Below are 22,062 nucleotides of genomic sequence, written 5' to 3'. Positions count from 1 at the left end.
AGTGTCGCGAGGCAGGTGGTAGGAATTAATCCTAAAACACTTGTTGGTTTGGTGACAATGAATGTATTCCCCCAAAAGCACTAAAATGACAAAAACAATACTAGGCACCCCACTATCTCACAAGCAGAAGGAAACCTGAATCATTAAACCCAAAGTACATTTGTAGAATGAACCAAATTGGAAATAATTATAATCGTGAAGGGCAGTGTCCATGAAAATCGGGCAAATCAAACCACTACATACACGTCCCGTGTAAGTAGACTGGGCGAAGCACAAGCGTCAACCGGATCCCACCCCACCGTGCTGCTTAGGAGATCAGCCGACGCGTCCCCAATGACCCGACAAACAGTCGCCGGACCACCGGCACTGGGCACAGACCGCCCGCCCACCTGGTGCCGACACTGGTGACGCTTAGTACCCGCCTCCCATGCGCGGACCGTAGCCGCCACGCGGGCCCCCGAAGCCTCCGCGAGGGCCGCCAAAGCCTCGCGGGCCACCGCGCATGCGCGGTCGGTATCCGCCGTGGTGTCCGAACATGGAGTTAAAGGATCCGGCGCGGCCGCCGCCTGGGGATCAGACAACCGGTCAGCGTCCACAGTTCGTGGGTGGATCTCAGCGCCACTGACCCGTCAACACAACAGACTGTCAAAACTCACCTCAACCGTCACCACGACAACAGGAAATGGGGCCGCTAGCTTTCATAGCTCATCGGTCATGGATCTGCTGTTTTGGCAGATTTTGTGGACATTAAACTACATACTCTTTAAGAAAGTCATACTTCGTAACGGAACGAGCAATTGGTTTCATTCCGCCAGGCGATTTTATTTTCACCGCCATGTGTTTTTATTTTCATAAGTTCCAGTTGACTAGCTGCCATGTCCCCACTAGCCTACCATAGCTACACCGCAGTTCGGTTTGCAGTTGGCTCGGTCAGTCGCTGCTCACCTGCGAAGGGCGGCGGTCCGCGCGGCGGCGGCGGACCGTGGAAGGGCCGCTTGCTGCCGTGGCCGGGAGGCGGCGGCAGCGGGGCCATCCCGTATCGGGCGGCGTTCAGCTGGCACAGCTGGCGCACACACGCCACGATGGCCGCGTCGTTCTCGCTCGGCTGGCTCAGCGACTCGGGGTCGGTGCACGCGTGCACGAGCAGCTGCTCTAGGGCGGGCCGCAGCAGCACCACGCGCGCCGCCAGCTCGGCCGGCATGGCCAGGTTGAGCCAGCCATCCAGGCGCACCACCTCCTTGATGACCTCAACGCGGCGCGAGGCGAAGAGCAGCAGGTGCAGCGGCGTCACCATCGTCATCTGCTTGCAGCTGACGGCGCGCGTCCGGATCTTCTCACCAAACACGAAGAACGGCGAGGGGAACGTCACCTCGAACTTGTTGCAGTTGACCGACGACTTGTGCACCAGCGCCATCTTCGACTCCATCGTCAGCACCTGGACGGAGAGGGTCATATTCAGGTCACTGGATCCATAGTAGGGTCACATTCACGTCACTTAATGCATAGTTCATGGGCTAATGGCGCCTGGGAATACAACTACGACACTGCAATGCAAACCCGAGCCCGCATCTCACGCAGGCACCTGGCACAGATTACTTTCAAAATAATCGGTACTGCCAAAAAACAAAGCATCAGTGACCAACCAAACATGCCAATTAATGGTCTCACTCAGTAACCACCCAGACATATCAACCAATTACTGGTCTGACTGCCTCGCCGGCCGGCCGACCCGCACGCACCTTGCGCTTCTCCTTGTGGTAGCAGACGTTGGGGTAGGTGCCGGCCGCCAGGAGCGCGGCCAGCGTGTCCAGACCGGTGTCGGGCCCGTTGAAGTCCATCGGCACGGGCTGCAGGCACTGCTCGGGAAAACCGGCCGAGACCAGCAGCTGCTTCAGCTGGTTCTTGGCCTCGGACATCACGCGCAGCGTGGGCATCGACAGCATCTGGTTGTCGCAGAACTGGATCTCGGCCTGCTCGCCGCCCTCGCGGGCGTTCTCCCACGCCTGGAGGACAGGCGGATGGGGGTGATAGTTAGTTCCCAGATTCAGAACAATGAGCGGGTACCTGTACACAGATCGAAAATGACCAACGGGATGCAAAATGCCCTATGATCGACACCACGCATCAATGACTGATGAGTCAGCCTAGATCTTCTGGTGCACCAACCAGATGATTTCACCAGTGACCAGGTCGTTGGAGTAGCAAACCGCACAGCAGCTCCCCACCCTCAGGTCACCGCGGCATTGTCCCCTTCTCCCCGGCCGGCGCGCTCACCTGAAACGCGTTCAGCGTGGCCAGGTGGTCGGAGCACCTGTTGCCGGCGAACCGGCGCTGCTGATAGGTGACGCGCCGCTGCTCTGAGCCCAGTGCCGACAGAAACACGTCGCCGCCGTCCGACTGAGCGGCCACCGTGCACGCGGCGTCGGCCAGACCGAAACAGGAGGCCAGCACCAGCATCCGGCCCAGGCGGGGCTCGACCGGCAGGCGCGCCAGCAGCCGTCCCAGCGGCGTCAGCTCGTTCTGGGAGTCCAGGCAGCGCATGTCGCGCAGCAGAAACTCGGCCTCGATGACGGCGTCGATCGGCGGCGCCTGCACCGCCTGGTAACAGAGACACGTACTGCGTCAAAACTAGGGAAACTGATGAACCGCAGAGTTAACAGTTGGCACTTATACAGACGGATCACCAAGCAGTCAATGGATCAGACATCGTTTGGACCCACACAGGTGATAAAACTCAAAGGTGCTTTGATCCTAGACAGACATTCACCGATATTTATAGCATGAAACGTAATTAGCACCCAAGGCATTACATCAGACTGTCTACCCCTTCCATCGCTCCCTCCACCCCTCTGATCGCGGTGCATACCTTGGAGAGGAAGTCGCCAACACCCCCCAGCCGGAGCAGTTTGATGGAGAGCGCCACCTCGTGCAGTGGAGTGCGGAACATCTCCGGCGTAACGTGCTCCTCCAGCTGCTCAAACCGGGCACGGCTGCAGAGGTGGAAGCAGTAGCCGGGCCGGACGCGACCGGCGCGGCCCCGCCGCTGCTCCAGGTTTGTCCGAGACGCCCACACCGTGGCGTAGTTGGTCATGTTGTTGTGCGAGGTGAACATCTTCATCTTGGCCTTGCTGGAGTCGATGACGAACACCACGTCGTTGATGGTGATGGATGTCTCGGCGATGTTGGTCGACAGGATGATCTGTGAAGAAGGCGGGATTATTGGTCGGGTCATCATAGGGATTTGTTAGAACCACAGTCGTATTACAGAGACGATTGAAAGGGCCGTGTTTCCCAGCATACACAGAATATTATCAGGTAAGCACATTTTGCTCAGGCACAAATCAAAGCGTAACCGTATCGTTGTCAGGTCTCAAATCTACGTTAAGTGTATGCACCATGAATCAGAATCAGAGGCGGGTCCGTAGTCCGCACCATCAATGTCAGTCTCAGTACCAGCTGTATGACGGGTGGGTACAACACCGTGGTGTCACGCTGAGTACTGGCGGCAGTTTTGAGTGGAGAGTGGCAGAGTCAATATATCGCGCCGGCTTTACCGCGCTGTTTTATTCTTTTTGCTAAAAGGCAAAACAATGTCTGGGAGACGTCGTAAGCCACATGTCGCATGCAGATAAATTTAATCCGTCCTGACGGTACCCCATTAACCGGCCGAGTCGGGGGGATGGGCGTACCTTAGTCACGTGCTCCGGCACGGGGTCAAACACTCGCCGCTGGTCCTCCCGCGGCAGCTGGGAGTGCAGTGGCAGCACCAGATAGTCGGGACCGCCTACGGCAGTCGGATGACACCGGTCAGGACCAAGAACAGCGTCGTAGAGACAAGATCAAAACAAGGTGAAGCGGGCGCGAAGTAGGACGAGGAGCAGACACGTAGAAATCCGAGCACCCGCTACATAGCACCATCGCCCTACACCATGCCTTTACCCTGCCTCCCAACAGTTTAACAGTGCCTACCAACGATGGGATTTTGCAGCTGAAGATGCCCCTACCCTGCCTCCTCATGGTAACAACACTACTCAAGATGGGACTCCGTTGAACGTGCTCCTCCCCTGCCTTCTCACTGTACCACCACCTACCGAATGTGGAGCTCTGCTGGAGGTGTCTGAGCAGGGCGAAGATCAGGTTCCAGCCGGGCAGGAAGATAAGCACGGCGCCCGGTGTGCCCGTGTCCTTGCAGTAGCGCAGGATCGCCTCGATCAGCTCGAAGCTGGTCTCCCTCTCGGAGAGCTGACTCATCGCCGCCTGGGTGGCCGGCGAGTACTGGCGAGGGTCGACCACCTGCGGGCGGAGCGAAGGTCAGCGGTCAGGCAGGCAATCAACGAGTTCGGCTCAGACAACAGTAGGGGGAATAAGCCACGGTAAAACAAGGTGCAATAGTCAAACACCTGACACAGAGTGAGCCTAATTCCAATCCGTCCAATTCGCACGCCGTCCGTACCTTGTTCAGGTTTTGGAGGCGGGTCCAGGGTCCGTACCTTGTTGAGGTTCTTGGAGGCGGGTCCGTCGTCTCCGTCCGCCAGTCCGCCGTCATCGTCATCATCCCGCTTTCGTTTTCTGGTGTCGGGTACCGGTACAAACTTACACAGCTCCACGCAGTCCTCCAGGAAATACTCTGTCACGGAGAAAGCACAGATACTCAGCAACACTGTAACTCAGAGACACTGCGACACTCAAACATTGACGCACTACAGCGACAAGGACTGAAATGGTTCATTGAACTCCATAGCATAAACTAAGAAAAAAATCACAACATAATCAGCATACATGGTCAATCATCTGAAGTGTTTGCACATCAAGCAAAAATTTGAATATAACTAGTTCGGTACTCTGGCCTTTTCATAGACCATTGGCACATGTTTCAGGCCAATAATGCGATACATATTTACACTGGTAACGGCGTTGGCGGTGAGCTTCGGATCTCTGACAGGTTGTGCCATGAAGGTGGGAGGGGGGGGCGGGGAGTAGGGGAAGCTGAGCTCTGAGGGGAGTGGGGTCTGACTTCTGACGGGTGGCCTCGATGGATGGGTGGTTTGAATTCTAACTTTCGATAGGGCATTATCCTAATTGAAGTGCGCTCTGACCTTTGACGGGGTAGGTGCGGCCGGACACCTCGATGACCGGACAGCCGCCGAAGTAGTCGGTGAACAGGGTGGTGTCGATGGTGGCCGACATCAGGATCAGACGCAGGTCCGGGTACTGGCGAATCTGCGGATATAAGGGATAGATACCGTGACGTCTGGTCAGGGAGCACGGCGGAGATATTGCCACGATCAGGCGTAGATGAGTAGCAATATGACCGAGCGCAGCTGATCGGCGATAGATACAGCCGAAACACTAACATTTGAAGCATGTTGTCATTGAGCAGGGATGACCATCTGAACCAGGGGACCAAGAATGCGTCTATTGGAGGAAAGACACTTCACCCAGCCATAGATGAGTAGGTACTTTAAGCGAAGCTTAATAAGGCAGGGGTATCAATTTCATGGCATGATATTAGCTGCTGCTATGATTCAAAAGGCGTGCATTTTCCGTGGAGCTGGCAGGCAGCGGAGAGCACACGATACTGACCATATCTCGCAGCACGACCAGGATGAAGTCCGAGTTGATGTCCCGCTCGTGGATCTCGTCCACGATGACGTGGGAGATGCCGCGCAGGCCCGCCTCCAGCTTACGGAGCAGCACGCCTGACGGTCAGCGTAACGTCAGACAGACAGTGGGACAGAATATAAGAAAGGGAAGGGGCAGTCGAGCGGAGGATAAACATAAAATAAACATCTATTGCCGCCTCTTTCTAAAACCCCAATCCATGAGCCATCGCCCGGTAGTTAAACAATGGTAGCCTACCCCGCAGTCCATCCCGCCATCCCACCCAGACTGACCGACGGTGCAGAATAGTATGGATCCGTAGGGCCGCGGCAGCGCCGACTCGAAGCGCACGCTGTACCCCACCGCCTGGCCGAGCGGCTGGTTACGTTCCTGACAGATACGATCTGCCACCGAGACGGCCGAGATGCGCCGCGGCTGGGTGACGACAATGTTGCAGTGGCCACCCTGGCCCGACTGGATGTGCTCGTCCAGGATGTACTGGCACACCTGCGGCAGCGGAATCAGGTCATGTGTCGGAAGCGTGCGCTGGTGACAGTAGGGCAGGTTACTTGTCGACAGTGCTGGCAGTACGAAAAGGCATTGACGCCGGGACGGGTCACTAAAGACTGAGTGGCATGTCCAGGGCGAAGCCAGCTGCGGTCGCCACCCTTCCCAATCCAAATCCAATTTGACGCCGCTAGAAATTTCTTCAACCGACTATCTCAGCCCCAACACTCCCTTTCCTTCCAGTCTGCCAGTCACCTGCGTTCACCGTCCGCTCGTACCATGAGTGTGTCCCTCCATCCCACTTTACTGTCTGCCTATCCGATGTCCATCCCATCCACCGCCCACCCCTCCGTCCTAACCTGCGTGGTCTTTCCGCAGCCGGTGACGCCGCGTATCATACACCATATCACCCTATCCAGTCACTGTTCCTCTCCCGTACTCACCTGCGTGGTTTTTCCGCAGCCAGTGGCGCCTCGGATCACCACCACCGGGTTGTTGTTGATGGTGTGCAGGATGTGCTCCCTGGTCTCGAACACGGGCAGCTTCTGGCGCTCCTCCACCATCTTCTGTAGCTGCGTGTCCTCCTTCAGCTGGTCCTGGTAGCTGCGACACAGGTCCTCCGAAATGGCGTCCAGCGTGGCCTGCCGAGGGATGGCCAGTGATAAGTGATGATGATGGAACCAACAAACATTCATCAGTCCTTACACAAAGTATCCAGCAGTACAACAGACAGAAACACCTGACATTACTCCCTCGTCTGAGACCTATCAGAGCCGCATCACTATAGTAGCACAGGAAAAGTTGTTTATTAATTTTTTCGCCGTGTTTTATTCACTTGCTTTTATGGCTTTGCATTAAGTCTTGATCATAAAAGTCATGTTACGGAGATCATACGAAATAAATAAACGAATGAATGAATGAATGAAGGAATAAATAAATGAATGAATGAATGAATGAGTGAATCAATGAAAAAGCAGCCGTTCAAGCCCCTTTCCGCCGGTCGCCGCGTCCCAGCACCCTACTCACCGTGGCCAGGGGTCCCTCGTCGATGTTACAGGCCGTCCAGGGGTTCCAGTTGGGCTGCGGGGGCGACCAGGAGACGACGCCTGCCGGCTGCGGGTGCGCGGCCGCCGTGAACTCGGCCAGGCGAGTGTCGGTTACGAGAGAGACCGGCTCGTCGGTGGTGGACTCCTGCCGGCGGGGAGAAGGGTCCAGTGACACTCCTGATTGAGGTTGCGTTGTGACCGACAGGGCGAGGGGTGAAAGGGTGCAGAACAGTGGGACAACACAGCATACATAATAGCCCCCATGAGTTATAATAAGTAATGTCTCGGACACCAAACCATGTGAAATCACTATTTCAGTACCATTTCATCCCGTGCTACACTAACACCAATCCTGAGCACTTGAGCAGGAAAGGCAAACTAAAGCCACAATATTGGCAAATTTAAACACAAAGTAGCCTCAAGTAGTTTTTCATAAAGCATCTGCTTGGAACCGCGGTCGTCAATGAAATAGTGTGTGATCCCCTGCCTCGTCGTCCTGACTGAATTTTCACCGGCGGACGACTGTGATTGTCGGACAATGGGCGGCACACCACACTACGCCACTGACCAGTTTGGATGGCGGCTTCAGTCCCAGTTTGTCCAGCAGCTTGTCAAGCTGCTCGCTAAGCTCTGGCGACACGGCCACAGGATAGGCCGGCATCTCCTCGGATCGCTCCTTCTTCAGGGTGCCCGAGAACGGCTCGATGACACCCAGGTGAAACAGCTGACGCACCAGAGACAGCGCGCACGCCTTGGACGCCGCCTGACGGACGGAGGGGGAGGAAGGGGGGGGGGGGGTCACAGGGTGAAGGGGACAACGAGCGGGCTGAACGAGGGGGACGGGCATGATAGTGGTCGGTCTGAAGTATTGTTAAAAGTGGTTGCACAAAACATACACAGAACACGGATAAAAATGAGCAAGATATCAGCGTCGTCCAAATAGTTGGAAAGAAGGGACGGATGCGGCACCTGTTTGTTGGATCCTTGTTCGCGGGCATGGATGTTCCGTCCCAGCTCTCGCACATAGAAGCCCATCTCAGCCACGAAGCTCCTGGAAAAGCAAGGGATCCATATAACACCACCTTCAATGCAGTCAAAGGGCACGAAGAAAAATCAAATGAACAGGCGCTTCAAGGAATTTAAAGATGACAGTTAGTTATGCTTCCGAATCAGAACAGTAAGCAAAAGGGGAAAAAGGACGATAAGCATTGTCTAACACAGACCAATGATCAGCAAAAAACAATTAGAGCCATAGCACAGCCTCGCTCAGAAGGTGGTCAGGGTCTAAAGAGGGTTGATCAGCAGGCACCGATCCGATCAACTCACCGTTAGCGCTCGACGCCAGGGACGGGGGCGCGTCGCCCGGGAGTCGGCCGTCCGTCCGGTCAAGTCGGTCACAGGTCTGTAACGGCGCCGCGCGGGCCCGGTCAGCGGAGCCGGCCGCGGGCCACGCGCGGCGCCTCCAGTGTAGCCGGTCGGCGGCCGACGGCGGCGGCCGGTCCGAGCCACCGGCCGCCGCCGCCGGCCAGCCGCCGCGGGGAGAGCAGAGAGCGGAGATGGAGACCGGACGGACGGCCGCTCCGTGACGGGCTACTGAGAGACCGGAGCGGCCGGGTGGTGACCGGTGCGATCACCACCCGACGCGCACTTAACACACAGGGTCCGGCGAGAGAGCCGTCCGATCGGCTCGGGCGCCGGCGCACATACTGACCAGTCGCCGGCTGGGACACGTGCCGCCACAGGCATGATGTCCAGCAGGATCAAGTACACAACAAAAACCACTACCGATACTGGAACTGAGTATAAATAGTCTTCTGCGCTCTCTTCTCTTCCTTCTTATACGAAAATATGCGCAAAATAGAAACAATTGGATTTGCGAAAACGGCATTGAATGAAAAAAGGAAACGTCAAATATTGCAACGAAACAATGCATCTTATCTCCGTGAACTTTACTACAAATTGATTATAATAGAAAGGAAATAAACACCACTGATGGGATAGCGTGCATTTGCACCAGTCTAAGTGCGGGGAGCACTGACCTGTTGTGATCAGGCCCCACTTGAGAATACTTGTAGTCGGCTTGAAGCCGACTGCTCTGCAGGAACTGGTGCAGCTTGGACTTGGCATTCTCCATACTCCAGTTGCCGTGGATGCTGGCGTTGATATCCACATCCTCTTGCTGAGCAGCGTGTAACAGCGGGAGAAGTCAGCAGAGTTTATTGAGGCATAACATTCATACTGTACAAACGATTGACTGTCGAAAAGGTTACGGCCAATACGAGGTTACCGTGCGTCGATGCTTGTAAACTAAACTGAATTCAGTGTAAAACGTGACTGCACTATGCATTACAAACTGCTAATGATAAGTTTCAAAAAGAAGACCTGCACAAACAAGCGGAGAAGGAAACAGACATACCCCTTCCACTTCCTTCTCGCTCATGGCGGCGATCTTGTCCAGGTATGTGGAGTCTGGAGCAGAATTGATGGGCCTGGAATCAAACATCAAATTACAATACCTTTCGAAAAAAGGAGATCACTCAGCTTGTTGAATTATTCTCCTAACAGCTCGGGCATCCTCCGCGACCGCACCGGCGGACGCATCCACGACACGTCGGTCTGGCCCACTCACTTGTACACGTTGCCCTGTTCGTGCAGCTGCGGCACGGGCTGCATCGGCGGCGCGGCATACCCGCCAGCCTGGGCGTTGCTCGAGGCCTGTCCGCCGCCCTGCCAGAGGAGCGTGTGTTAGCGGGACACCGTGCTTTCCGGGAGCCGGCATAGGGATTGATTTCCGGTGGGTCACAACACCCGGTGAGCAACAGTGATCCAAACGGTGGTGAATCAGAAAAAGAATGACCGGCCCGCCAAAACATGATATAGCTTCTGACAAGAACGCAATGCGATTACTTAACCAATGATAATCTTACAAAAAAGTAATGTCGACTGAAATTCTAGAGGTAAGCAACATTACATATCAAATTAACATTAATGTAGTGACACAAGGGCAAACCTTTACCTCTCCTGGTACATCAGATGGCTTGATCTCGCCCTTGCGGACGAGGTACTGAATGAAATCCTTGGCGGCATTGGTCTGGGCGTCCTTTTTGTTGGTGGAGTTGCCAACGGCCGTGTAGGGGTAGCCGCTGACCCTCAGTTCGCAGAGAAAACGCTGCCTGTGCGACGGACCTGTCCACAGGCCAGTCAGCGCAGGGCACAGTGGTCACACGGGGAAACAGCATGTGGAACTCACGAGCCTCCCTCCACTCTAGATATATCACAACTGGACATCAATGTTTTAGACACATAAAAGCACACATGCTTGCTAGCGATTTACGACTATTTGGATGCACTTAAGCATAAATATTAATTAGGCATACCTGAATTTCTCAAAGAGTAGTCCGGGGCCAGTTTCTTCTTTCCTAGATGGCTATAGAGGAATTCCTTGCTGTTATTTGTTTCTGCCATTACTGAATACTTGCTTCACCTGAAACATTTTATGGACATGTGTGGGTCACCTGAGTAGAAGCCACACATTATTTCTTATTGTAATGAATAGTAGTAATGTAACATGTTTTTTTTTTCAATTTGCACATTCCAGGACCAGATTCAAAATTTTACTTAAAGCAATGTTCAACACAAACCATCAAATGCGTCGACCCCTTTGGCGCTACCACGCATACTAAGGATGAATGGGAGGTGAATAGGAGTAGATGCCAAGGGCTTCAGCATAATAAGTGTTGTAACAGGTGCTGGTGTCCGAGTCACCAGCGTTATACGCGTTGTTGTACAGAGTCGCCAGTGACTCCGTGACAGATGGTCTTGATTCTGTGTGCCAAGTCGTGTCCGAGTGCCGATCGCGGCACAAATTGTGAGATAGGACACGCATCGCGCTCAAAAACTGCACCGACCATTCCTCGTTCTCCTGTCAGAAGGCTGGTCCGTAGACTGAAGTAATGCGGCTCCCGTGGCATTGTGCGGTCGTGCTCGCCGTGCCCTGCGCCTCCATTCCTCACTTAACCGTCGCGGATGAGGTCGGTCATAAAGGGTGGGGAGATGTGGTAATATCTGGCTGTGGGTTTGTATTCCTGTTGGTGTTGGCGGTCCACAGCACTTCACAGCTGGTATCTTTACTATCTAGAGTTAAGATGGCCTTGGCTAGTATGCAAAGGCACTCAGCCTACAGGTACTGGAGGGGTGCGAAAGTGGGAGCTGGGTGTAGGCCAGGCTTGTTTTGCTTGTTAGCAGCATAGCATCACAAATCATCATTTATATTCCATTCATACTGAGTGTATGCTCCATATGCAAACTAAGAAGATTAAAATAGCAGTACACCTATTTGCATTGAAAAGTCCTTGATACCAACATACCCTGATGAATGCTATTGCTACAAGGGCTAATATATCACAGTTCAAAAGGCCCAAGGCTAAGACTCTTCACATATTGCAATTAGACATTTAGAAATTCCTCTTTTTTATCAATTATGAGAGTAAGCTCATCAGTCATTGAAATATCAAAATCTAAAACAAAGCTTCAAACTCTAATTCTATTCTCTTAGAGTAATGTCCACCCTTTTCGCAAGGCTATAGAACTCCAGGTAAGGACACCAGCCGTTTGACCTTGAACGCCGCCGGCCGGCCGATGACGTCATCGGAGGCAAGCCGGCTCGGTGGACACATCGGGCGAATGCATAACGGAGGGGTGTTGGAACGTTGCGGGAGCCGGGGAGAGATTTTAATGCGGTTGCATACCACCATTGTCATGTTGATTGATCTACAGACTGCATTCTTATAAACCTCGATGTTGCCTAGGCCTGGATGGTGCGTACATTCGTAGAACGATCACCCTGACCGACGTCCGTGGTCGAAGCCATGTCTATGCACCATAAGGACGCTAAGACGGGTGCAATAACGGCGACCTGATCCGGTCTCTGGCGAATCTAGAGGGTTCGTTAGGACCCAGGCCGAATCTGACAGTCTATTTTTAGGGAAACGGGGTGGGTGAATTGACAACCGATGGTTTAAGAGATGATGAGAGGGGATCCCATCGTCGATGGTTGTTGACAGCCAACACATGCTGTACTGGGCGGATAACGATAAGAGATAATGCCTGAACATAGGCAAGAATAATTGGTTTTTGTTATTGGTAATTGGCAGTTTGATTAACCAACATTCCCTCAGAAAAGTTGTGAAGTTTTCGTTTTATTCCCGAAAAGCGATTACAGGCGGTGCCCCTGTTGTGGGGGAACGGAAGACATTAGGCCCCAAATGCCTTTCCCTGGATCCGCAAGTGGGCTGCCCCAACCCGAGCTTTACTAAAAACGTCTTCAAATCCCACCAGACAGCCGATGTTAATGTGAATTCAAATCCGATAGCTCATCTCTGTCTGCCCGCCTAAATATACTACACACCGCACGGAGCCCGGCCCCGTCGGAGTTCTGAGCCGACAGTGACATTTTCGGCTTTCCCCATCCCAAGCTCGATTAGAACCCCACCCGATTGCTGATAATCATTCAAATTCAATACCTTATCTCTGTCTGCCCGCCCATAACCCTTTCATCGCACACCGTATGTACAGCGCCCGACCCCGCCAGAAGTATCCTAGCGCGCTGAGTAGTTGCCTCCAGCCGCGTCATCGCGAGGCCCCGCGAGGCGCAAAAACGAATACATTGCGCGAATAGCCGTGTCGCCCCCTGCCTTTTCGGCGGCGGGCGGGGCAGTTTGTTCGAGGCTGGCGGGAGTCAGCGAGGGCCGGGCAGCGGAACAGCATGCGCTCCAGCACATCACCCTCTTCTCGGCACACGGCGCAGAGTGCCGCGGGGCACCGCTTGTCTGGGCACTGCTGGCACGCTGCGGAGTGGAGACAGCCGATTCGGTGCCGTATTGGAACGAGCAGCCCCAGTGGCCAGTGGCCCGCCCTCATCTGGTGCACCGAAACGGCATCCTCTCGGTCCTCTCCGGGGATAGGGAGCGGCGGCGTGCTCCCGAGGAGTGGCTTGAATAGTGATTCTGAGCAGTTGTCGCGCTCTGCGCTGCACCATACAATGCGAGGCCGCACAGTGAACTGCCCTGGTCAGCGAGTGGGCGTTTGAGGGCAGGGCGGCCGTCTGTTTTGCCAGGTCGTCCTCGCTCTCATTCCCCTCGATATTGCAAATTGCAGTGGGCACTGGGCAGGAACCCACTGCGGTATTGCTTAACAGCGCTTGACGATGCTCAACAAGGTCTTCTTTACCTATCTCCACGCCAAGGGTTGAGGCCTCACCTGGGCGGCCGCTTCTCCACTGACTGCTGAGTTTGAGCGGCTCACCAGTTCGAGCACGCGACGACCGGGGCACGGACGTCTCGTCCCGAAACCTCTCCAGACAGTCGGGCACACTGTGGTATTTCCGATCCATTTATGGAAACGTTTCCATTTTTGGAACAATGTTCCAAAAATGGATACGCCGTTTCCAAAAATAGAAACGGTCTGTTCCATAAATGGAGACGCTGTGTGCATTGCTACCTTTAAAGCAAACTGGGCATTGATTGGTGCAATTTGGCATGCGCAGGATGCCACCAATCGACAGCCAGCATTCTAGTTTATGTTCCTGTTCTCCGACTTTCCGATCAGAAAACCGAAAGTTGACGAACGAGGCGATGCTTATAACATGTTGACGTGACAAAAAATTCACACGTTTTTCTAATCGAAAATAATAACATTTATGAATGTTTTGAACAAAAAATAACGTTATTAACAGACTACTGAAAGACTGACCCATTAATTGGAACAACCACATCACCGGGAACTTCAGTGTTTCATTCATTTTCACGCTGCGTTTTCCGGTGTACCAGCGGCCTGGTGGTCGTCAATCTTTGATTAAATCGCATGAAAGTTGTTGCAAAGCCCTATTTGGAGACTTATGTGGGCATTTTATGATATTTCAAATGTGCTGAATATGATCGTAGGCTCGGATCAACGTAAATCTCCGTGCAAATACGTAAAAAGCAGGATGGAAATAAGGTCTGCACCGTCGTCACACCAAAGTATTCTGACGATGAATTTATTCATTCTAGCTCATGTGTAACATTGGTATTAATTTTACATATTCAAATGATATCTACGCTTTATGTATTGCCCACTTTGGACCACATCTGTCCAGTAGTTTCTGGGAAATCTTAGTTTTAGTTGACTTTTGAATGTGCTCAAGTTGCAGCGCGTAATGTATTATTATCAAACCCGACGTCCAAGGTAACTGCCGAGAGCCAAGATGCTAAACCAGTCCCAAAACATCAAATTTTTAGTTGCATGTGAATTTTAAAAACACATTTAAGCTAAGTTTGCACACATTTGAACTTCAGCGTTTCTATTTTTGGAACATCGGCGTTTCCATTTTTGGAAACTAAGTCTCCATAAATGGATACGATTCAGGAGCATTTTAAAGACGTGAATTTGAATGCATACGACAGCTTTCCATGCAAGAAGACAAGTGCTTTTGGTGTATCTGAGCTTGTTTTACGCAAAACAGTTGCTATACATCAAATCCAGCCACCCCTGGCAAGAATATATGTGCGGAGATGTTAGCGTTTCTATTTATGGAACGAGCGTTTCCATTTTTGGAACAGAAGAGTAGTCAAAATTGGAAACGTTTCCAATAATAGAAACGTCTCCATAAATGAATCGGAGATACCACAGTGCGCCCGACTGCAGAGCCGCCCACAGGGCAAATAGGTAAGCTGCTAGATTGACCAGCATACCGCATAAATTTGGTGATCGTGTTTCGCCAAAAAAATTATGTGACCGCCCTGCGCCGAAAAATTCGTCCGCCGCCATGCTCTGAATTCGGTGCATGCGAAGTTACGCCGGACGTGCGCTGAAATTTTCGGCGCAATCCCGCACTACGCCAGACATATTTGGAATAACACATATTTTTTCCAGTCTGGAGCTGACCTAAGATGATCATATTGATGTGTCCAATAATACAAAAACAGCATTCATTGAGGATAAAACGGTAGTTCGACTACCCCAGGTTCAGCGCTAGTAGCAAACAAAATAGGTAAATAAAAATTGTTTTGACCCAACAACAAACACACGTTGTTGTTTATTGTTGTTTTGGGTTAGGGCGCGTAGCAGCTTGGACCAAGGCACTTCATGAAGGGGCTTGGACAACAAACACACACTTCTCCAACCAAATCCCCGCGCGCCCTAACTCTTCAACAACAACAACAACAATCCAACAAAATCTTGCAGCGCGCCGCTTCTGTCAAAAGAAAAGTTACCGGCCCTGGAAGACCACAAACATCAAGTAACTGCTTTTGATGACGTCATAGGATACTTATCTCAAATCGAAAGTACAAAAAAATAATTGATAAAATAATTATGATATGACTACATTAAAAAAAGAAACAGAAAGTAACCTCTGTTGCCAACCCCAAAAATACTATGTATGTAAACGAAATACAAAAAATTGATCAAATGCATATTAAATGAGTCACAACTAGTGACATCATTTTTAGATAGTGAATTTCACAAAATCCTTCATCGATGAAAAAATTGTTGTTTGTTTGGTTTGACATTTGTTTGTATATGTGCCATCGTAATTTGGATGTGATTTTATTTTAATGTTATTCAATACTGTCCTGACATGAAATGGTAATAATCTTTCGGTTGATTTGTAAATTTTGCAGCAATTAAGGCTACAGTCGCTCCATGCATATCCTACCCAATAACCCAAGGCTATTTAAACCCAAGGATCCTACCTCACCTAGCATCACCTTTCCGTGCTTCTATCCTCAGGATACAGGAATCCCTCTCCTCCACGCCGCAACCCCCCTCCGGGCTGGACAGGCAACTTTATCTCATGCGGGCTGCTCCCTTGGAGCGGCACCGCTGCTCCCGAGGGAGCGCACCCCGTAGCCGGGTGGGCGGGTGCAGTGAGACGTGAGTGCCTTGGGGCTGGGTGGCCTGTCCTCTGGACGGGCTCAGCCCCGGCGACTCACTAGGGTGCCTGCCCAGACCAATGTCTCCCCCTATATCCTATCATCCTCCCGGCTCTGAAATGGTCTCATTGGACCGAACGAAAGGGCCTAACCCAACAAAACAAAACAGACAAAAAACCTCACCTAGGATCCTATCTTGACCTACCTGCTGCTAGCTATGGAGAAGTCGAGAGTAAAACAGGTCAATAGATAGAGACCGGCCTGTTTTCTTCACTGTGCAGTTATTTTTTCATTGCTGTGATAAAAGGTCTTAAAAGGCTGAACCATATATCAGATTACAAGGCTTACCTTTTTTGCAGCAGAACATTCTGATAAATTGTGTTGGTATCTGGACCTGTAGTCTTACTTTTCATCATGGCAAAAAATGGGGACAAGATCAAGATGACTTCAGATCAAGATCCTCTTTGCTGTTGTGAATACATCAACATAGATGGTGAAAGATCTCACCTATTGGCATTATGCTGTGACTGTGAGGCCATAGATGACACAGTAGACAGGTAAGAATCCACAGTATCTTATTCATAAATTGGAATTCATTATGTGCTGTGTATGTGCTGTGTTGATACTACACTGTATTACTCACTACACTCTACATTGTAGTGATATGCATACATACACTATCATATAACATGAGCTGCTCTAATTAGCACCCACCTCTGTTTCAGATGGCTGAAGGGAGTAGCAGTTCCTGAGTCCAGCTACTCCAAAATCTGGTCCACCGTGATGGACCGACTGAGGATCCCCTGGTCTGGGGGTGCCAGACAGTGCCCCTGGGAAGTCCTTATCCCAGCAGCAACCGTCCCCCTGCTGATGCTGTTTGCCTCACTCAGCATGGCCACAATGATGTGCAGTCTTGCAATCATTCCTCTCATCCTGCTGATATCAAGGGTGGTGCTGAGACATCAACCGAAAAGTCTCTTTTATTACATTTGGACATGCTCCTCATTTTTCACATTATTCTATATTTTTGAATTCTATGTGGTTCCTACGCTACTGATATCCTTCTATGAACACCTTCTATTTGCCGCTCTGCTTGCAGCTGCTCTTTTGAGCTGGTAAGTAGTTAATTATTCTGTCAATATTGACTCCTCTATCAGTGCATTCAACCATTCAACCATTCAGACTAAATTTATTTTAAAAAAGTGTAACCTTTTCAATGATGTTTTGGACCTAGGTACACATTCATTGAATTTCCTATGGCATATGGCCAGAAAGGGAGCAGTATGAAAGGATGCAGACTGCAGTGAAAAATTTATATGCTGATAATTTCGTTATGCCCTTTAGACCCTTTCAAAAGATTGTTTCATATTTTTTCCCAACTAGAAGTTTACTCTCTACCAGCCTCACCCCCACCGACCGCCCGCTCGCGCTGTCCTCAGGTACCGGGTCCGATCTCGGCGCGGGTTCTGCCAGCCGTCGTCTGCTGCCGATGCCGCCGACACCTTCTGCGAGCTGTGCGAGGCGGCCCGGCCCGCCCGCGCCTTCCACTGTGTGCAGTGCGAGCGCTGCGTCCTGCTGCGCGACCACCACTGCGCCTGGTGAGCGGAGGGGCCGATCCCTGGGTCGGCAGACCGGGGGGCGAGTTTCCTAAGTGTGGAACTATTCCTACCGTCGCCCGTTCGAGTGACGTCATCACTCGGCGCTGGCGGCTAGGTGCATGGATTGGCGGGTCCTTAAGTTGGCGAAGAGGCGGAGCCAGTTATCCTGCGTAAATATTTAGTCAGTCTTAATTTTAGCGAGTTACCTAGCTAGAGAAAAAGTAACTTGTTCTACGTGAATATATAACCGGTGTTATTTCAGTTATCGTTCGTGCATTCGCCCACCTTGGAAGCATATCTCCTACGAGGTGCTTGAGTTTTGACGGTGTGGTTTGTGCACTGCGTTTCGCTTCAGCATGGAGCAAATGTCTTCGGTATTACGGCTGGTGATACTGCCTATCGGCGTTGAATGATGTTTGACACCAATAGGAAATAAATTAGCAGGTAGTGCGAATTTATTATTAGCAGATTTATTAGCGAGATTATTAGCAGATTTATTAGCGGATTTATTATTTATCTTATTAGCAGGTAGTGCGGATCTATAGTGCGGATAGTGAGTGACGCCATCTGGACCGATGCTGGAGATGGTAGCGCCACCTGCTGCCACTTAACTGCTCGCTACTTGTAGTGCCTGGCTGGTGCTGAGTGCTGATTGTTTGAAGCGTAGTCTAGTACCTTATGACGCACAATATAAGGTCACTTTGCAAAATTTGAGGAGCATGGACGAATAAATTTGTGAGACATTGACGCCTTAGTAATACGTAATTGTTCCCAACACAAGCTACGTATTAGATTTCAATGTATTGCTCAACTTCCCATAATAACACCAGGGGCGCTAGTGCCGCGCGCCGCTAGCCTATAATCGTGCAGCGATTGGTCGGCCGACTGTGAGCCATGACGTCACAGCCTGTAACGTCATCTTGGCGAAGCTTACGCCAATCAGAGACCTTAGGTATGGGCAGTTCCACACTTAGGAAACTCGCGACCGGGGGGTTACCAGTGGAGGATTCAGGAGGATGTATTACACTGTTTGTGATGTTTTTATTTGGCGTAGCCATGTAGATATGGTACCTTTGACTCACTGATTAGTTGGCTGGTGTATAACAAAACGCTGTAAATAACAATACGACGTAGCAATACTCATAGGCTGAATGTGAACGGTTGCATGGTTGCACCAACAATGTCAAAAGGGTGGGTATCAGCTATACGTTCGTTCACGTCGTCCTGTCTCGGTGTCCGTGTCGCAGGCTGGACTGCTGCGTGGGAGGAGCCAACCAGCGTCCGTTCGTGGTCGGCCTGGCGAGCGCGGCGCTGGCGATGGCGCAGGCGGCGTGGCTGACGGTGGCCTGCGTGTGTCCCGGCCCGCTAACGCCCTGGCTGGTCCTCACCTGTTGGCCCGATTCCACTGCGTGAGTGATCGTCATATCTGCCACACCTCCACAGTACACACAGCTCCACAGCTCCTCCACTGAGGGACCGGCGCCCGCGGTATGCCAGAGAACTAGAGACATCGGCCACAGACACAGCGAAGGGCGCGGAGACAGAGGGAACCGAGACAGCAAGGGCGTACGCTACGAGGCTCACATGCCACAAAACGTGACATCACGGATACAGAGTATGAAGGAAAGGCATCGACATACACCGGAGTTTTAGGGCAGATATCGGGGCATAGGACGGATATCGTTGTTGATATGGGACATAGCAAAGCACCGGGGGAGCGGGGGTGTAGTTTCATATGGACATGCAATGACAAAGACAACCGCACCGGTGCACGCCAGGTCGGTACATAACACAATTTATTGCAACGGTCGCTTCAGGTTCCACTGACAGTATTGGTGTTATGTGGACTGCTACGGTGCGTCGGCGCAATACCGACGGTTATGCAGAGCTGGGCGCGTTCCTCGATTTTCGGTAGTGCGTTAGCGTTCCTGCGTTCCTCCGGCCGCGGTCAGTGCGTTCCTGGAATATCGTTCAATTTTTTTCGCTCGGTGCGTTAGCGTTCCTGCGTTCCTCCCTCAAAAATACCGCCGAACCACGCGGCGCGGGCCCAACCAAACACAGGGCGAATCGATCACAGAATACCCAGAATGGCGACGCGGGGCCGAAAAGCAACTCGACATCTCTTTTCCGAATCGAATATCTGAAATACGTTTTACCAATATCATCCGTAGGGTTTTCAACAAAAATACGACCTGCTTAAAAACAATAGTTAAGTTGAAAGATGTATCTAAGTAAAAGTTATCATATTTACTTTACACATTGCCTGAAACCGAATCGAATAGTAAACATCACCACTAAATCTAAACAAGCCTTCCTCGATTCGACCGACAAGTGGCGCCTCTACCGGCAAACGCACGTACTCGAGATTCAAACATTTGACACAGAGTTCATTGACAGCAATATCCAACAACTCATCTACCTATCGGGGGGTTCTGAGTTCTTGTTACATCGGACAAATTCTAGTTCGGGCACATTTTTTTTTCATGGTTCCTATAGCAGGGTTCGCACTTCACAAAATGAGGAACGCTTCAAAATTTCGGGTGGTGCGTTCCTCTTACTTGCGTTCCTTTGAAAAACTGCGTTTCTGCGTTCTTGCGTTCCTAAAAAGGGGCATAAAGCGTTCTTGCGTACGTACGCAAGAACGCAGTAACGCACTAAAGGAACGCACTTGCCCAGCTCTGCGGTTATGACTTACAAGTGGTGCAGTGGCTGCCACCGATACGTATGGGGAGTGCAGTGACTGTAAATGCGTATGGAGTCGGCACTACATCAAGCACTGCTGGCAACTGACGGGTCATAAAAGAATGCAAACTTAGATGTATTACATTGTTTGGAGTGTTAATTTCTATCGATTAAGCTTACCACATATGACTGGTGCTCCGGGGCAGCAGTCGATATCGGACACGACTTTACTGTGACTATTTCTGTAACGACTGCCCGTGCTAAACCCTGCCGGCGCCGGTTGACCGTCCCCCCCCCCCTTCTCCCCTCCCCTGTGTGCTGTTTCGGCTGACCCTAACCCCCGTCGCGTGTTCTGCTGGCAGCGGCGCGGCGGCCCTGTTCGGTGCCCTGTACGCGCTGGTCTGCGCGGTGCTCTGCTCCGCCGTCCTGGCCCACCAGTGCCTGCTCATCTCTCTGGGCCAGACGGGCTGCGAGCGGCGGCGGCAACTGACGCCGCCCGGACCGCCTGTCGGCCTCCTGGTCAACTGGTACCGCTTTCTGACGGGGCGGGACGAGCCGGCACCGGAACCGGAGCACTGACATGCGGACACGGCGGGCGGTGGCACCTCCTGCGCCTGATCTCACACCCAGAGCCGTCCTCAGCAACTGCTCACAGTCACAGCTATAGTCCGGAGCCGTGGTTCTCCGCAGCTGACGGCAGGTATACCCCAGAGTCGTCCTGCAGGTGCCGGCAGCTAAAGCACCGAGCAGTACTGTGCTGTTGCTCCTCGTAGTCTCGGTTTGGAGCTGCCATCCGCAACCATTAGGCAAGCAGCCTCTCACCGCAGTCGGCGCGGGGCGCCCTTTTGGCAGCTTCTGGCTCCACACCACAACCGCTTCGCGTAGCTACGGACACTAGTCAGCTTTGAGTCAGCCCGTAGCCGCCCTTTGCCGTGTGCACTGTGTAGCTTTTGATCCCAAGTCTGCCGGCGTCGTCAGTGTTGCGACCGATATCGGTGACTAGACCGATTGCAAGCAATAGGGTCCACCGCAAGCAAGCAAGCATTTGACCTCGCCAAGCGCACTTTTTCGTTGGCTGTGTCTTTCAAGGGACTTGTGATAGATGTGCCTTATATTTATTATCTTATTTACCGTTGATATTATATGTGAGTGTTTTTGTGACGAGTTACACATTAGATTGGTCAGGGATCAACTGTAGTCAAATAGCAGAAATACTCCGTGCTATGATAAATCCGCGAATTAGGCGGTATCGATTTTATCATGCGTTCCGGAGAAAGATTATAGAAGACGCTCACATAATTGTTGCCGTCCTTGTATTTGTGGGCACGATTTGAGGGTGAGGAGATCGCTCCGAAAGTGCGGCTATTCTGCACCTCACTGCCAGACCGAGCAATGGTACTGGTGGAGCTCATGCTTATTTGATGCAGTTGCTTGTTTAATGTGCATGCCAGTGAATCCGTTTTGGGAATCGTGACATATCACTAATGGTGACCAAAGTAAACGACAGCTTAATAAATCACGAAAAAACTAATTGACACGTTTCAGTCTACAAGAAAAAATTAGGTAATAATGAAAAAAATGATAATTCGAGGATGCTCAGCTCCGTGGCGCTCCGTCGTTTTTTACGCGATTTTTTTCGTGAAAACCGGGGATGGTCTTACCGAACCCCTCCCCCTTCCCTATACGAACGAGGGCAAACCTCGCACACAAGCACCG

At 51.8% G+C, this 22,062-nt stretch overlaps 2 protein-coding genes across 12 annotated transcripts; one reads left to right on the top strand and one right to left on the bottom strand.

Moving 5' to 3' along the window:
• Positions 1-43: 43 nt before the first annotated feature.
• On the bottom strand, positions 44-15,362 carry LOC122377645 (ATP-dependent RNA helicase A-like). Of its 8 annotated transcripts, none has more exons than XM_043357930.1 (22): positions 15,308-15,330; positions 10,532-10,638; positions 10,171-10,340; positions 9,784-9,881; positions 9,571-9,643; positions 9,194-9,333; positions 8,481-8,556; positions 8,124-8,205; positions 7,723-7,917; positions 7,135-7,299; positions 6,552-6,749; positions 5,895-6,108; positions 5,584-5,699; positions 5,097-5,220; positions 4,491-4,627; positions 4,092-4,293; positions 3,690-3,784; positions 2,867-3,199; positions 2,275-2,598; positions 1,740-2,003; positions 946-1,435; positions 44-566 (listed from the first exon to the last, which is right to left on the bottom strand). In XM_043357930.1, the coding sequence occupies exons 8-22, from the start codon at positions 8,187-8,189 to the stop codon at positions 412-414; spliced, it is 3,078 nt and encodes a 1,025-aa protein (XP_043213865.1). In that variant the 5' UTR covers positions 8,190-8,205; positions 8,481-8,556; positions 9,194-9,333; positions 9,571-9,643; positions 9,784-9,881; positions 10,171-10,340; positions 10,532-10,638; positions 15,308-15,330; the 3' UTR covers positions 44-411. The 8 variants fall into 8 exon arrangements, with proteins under 8 accessions (XP_043213865.1, XP_043213866.1, XP_043213863.1 ...); XM_043357931.1 differs by lacking the exon at positions 15,308-15,330 and adding an exon at positions 11,691-11,709; XM_043357928.1 differs by lacking the exon at positions 8,481-8,556 and having other exon boundaries at positions 15,205-15,362.
• LOC122377648 (palmitoyltransferase ZDHHC23-B-like) lies at positions 13,013-21,884 on the top strand. 4 transcript variants are annotated; one of them, XM_043357936.1, is made up of 6 exons: positions 13,013-13,025; positions 16,502-16,623; positions 16,792-17,181; positions 17,506-17,664; positions 18,912-19,073; positions 20,709-20,940. In XM_043357936.1, the coding sequence occupies exons 2-6, from the start codon at positions 16,508-16,510 to the stop codon at positions 20,923-20,925; spliced, it is 1,044 nt and encodes a 347-aa protein (XP_043213871.1). In that variant the 5' UTR covers positions 13,013-13,025; positions 16,502-16,507; the 3' UTR covers positions 20,926-20,940. The 4 variants fall into 4 exon arrangements, with proteins under 4 accessions (XP_043213871.1, XP_043213868.1, XP_043213870.1 ...); XM_043357933.1 differs by lacking the exon at positions 13,013-13,025 and adding an exon at positions 15,688-15,779 and having other exon boundaries at positions 16,426-16,623; XM_043357935.1 differs by lacking the exon at positions 13,013-13,025 and adding an exon at positions 15,693-15,779 and having other exon boundaries at positions 16,429-16,623.
• Positions 21,885-22,062: the final 178 nt, after the last annotated feature.

This window comes from Amphibalanus amphitrite, unplaced genomic scaffold, assembly GCF_019059575.1.
Source record: "Amphibalanus amphitrite isolate SeventyFive unplaced genomic scaffold, NRLGWU_Aamphi_draft 000048F_arrow, whole genome shotgun sequence".
Lineage (NCBI taxonomy): Eukaryota > Metazoa > Arthropoda > Thecostraca > Balanomorpha > Balanidae > Amphibalanus > Amphibalanus amphitrite.
The sequence above is the reverse complement of the archived record's forward strand: the minus strand, read 5'-3'. Positions and strand labels throughout refer to the sequence as shown.

Excerpts from the sequence above, each read along its gene's own strand:
- LOC122377648 (XM_043357934.1), top strand. The coding sequence starts at position 16,481 with ATGGCAAAAAATGGGGACAAGATCAAGATGACTTCAGATCAAGATCCT. Across the intron at positions 17,182-17,505 it reads GCAGCTGCTCTTTTGAGCTG|GTACCGGGTCCGATCTCGGC; the intron begins GTAAGTAGTTAA and ends CGCTGTCCTCAG. Across the intron at positions 17,665-18,911 it reads CGCGACCACCACTGCGCCTG|GCTGGACTGCTGCGTGGGAG; the intron begins GTGAGCGGAGGG and ends TCCGTGTCGCAG.
- LOC122377645 (XM_043357928.1), bottom strand. The coding sequence starts at position 10,619 with ATGGCAGAAACAAATAACAGCAAGGAATTCCTCTATAGCCATCTAGGA. Across the intron at positions 9,882-10,170 it reads CATCTGATGTACCAGGAGAG|GGCGGCGGACAGGCCTCGAG; the intron begins GTAAAGGTTTGC and ends CTCCTCTGGCAG. Across the intron at positions 7,918-8,123 it reads AACAAGGATCCAACAAACAG|GCGGCGTCCAAGGCGTGCGC; the intron begins GTGCCGCATCCG and ends TCCGTCCGTCAG.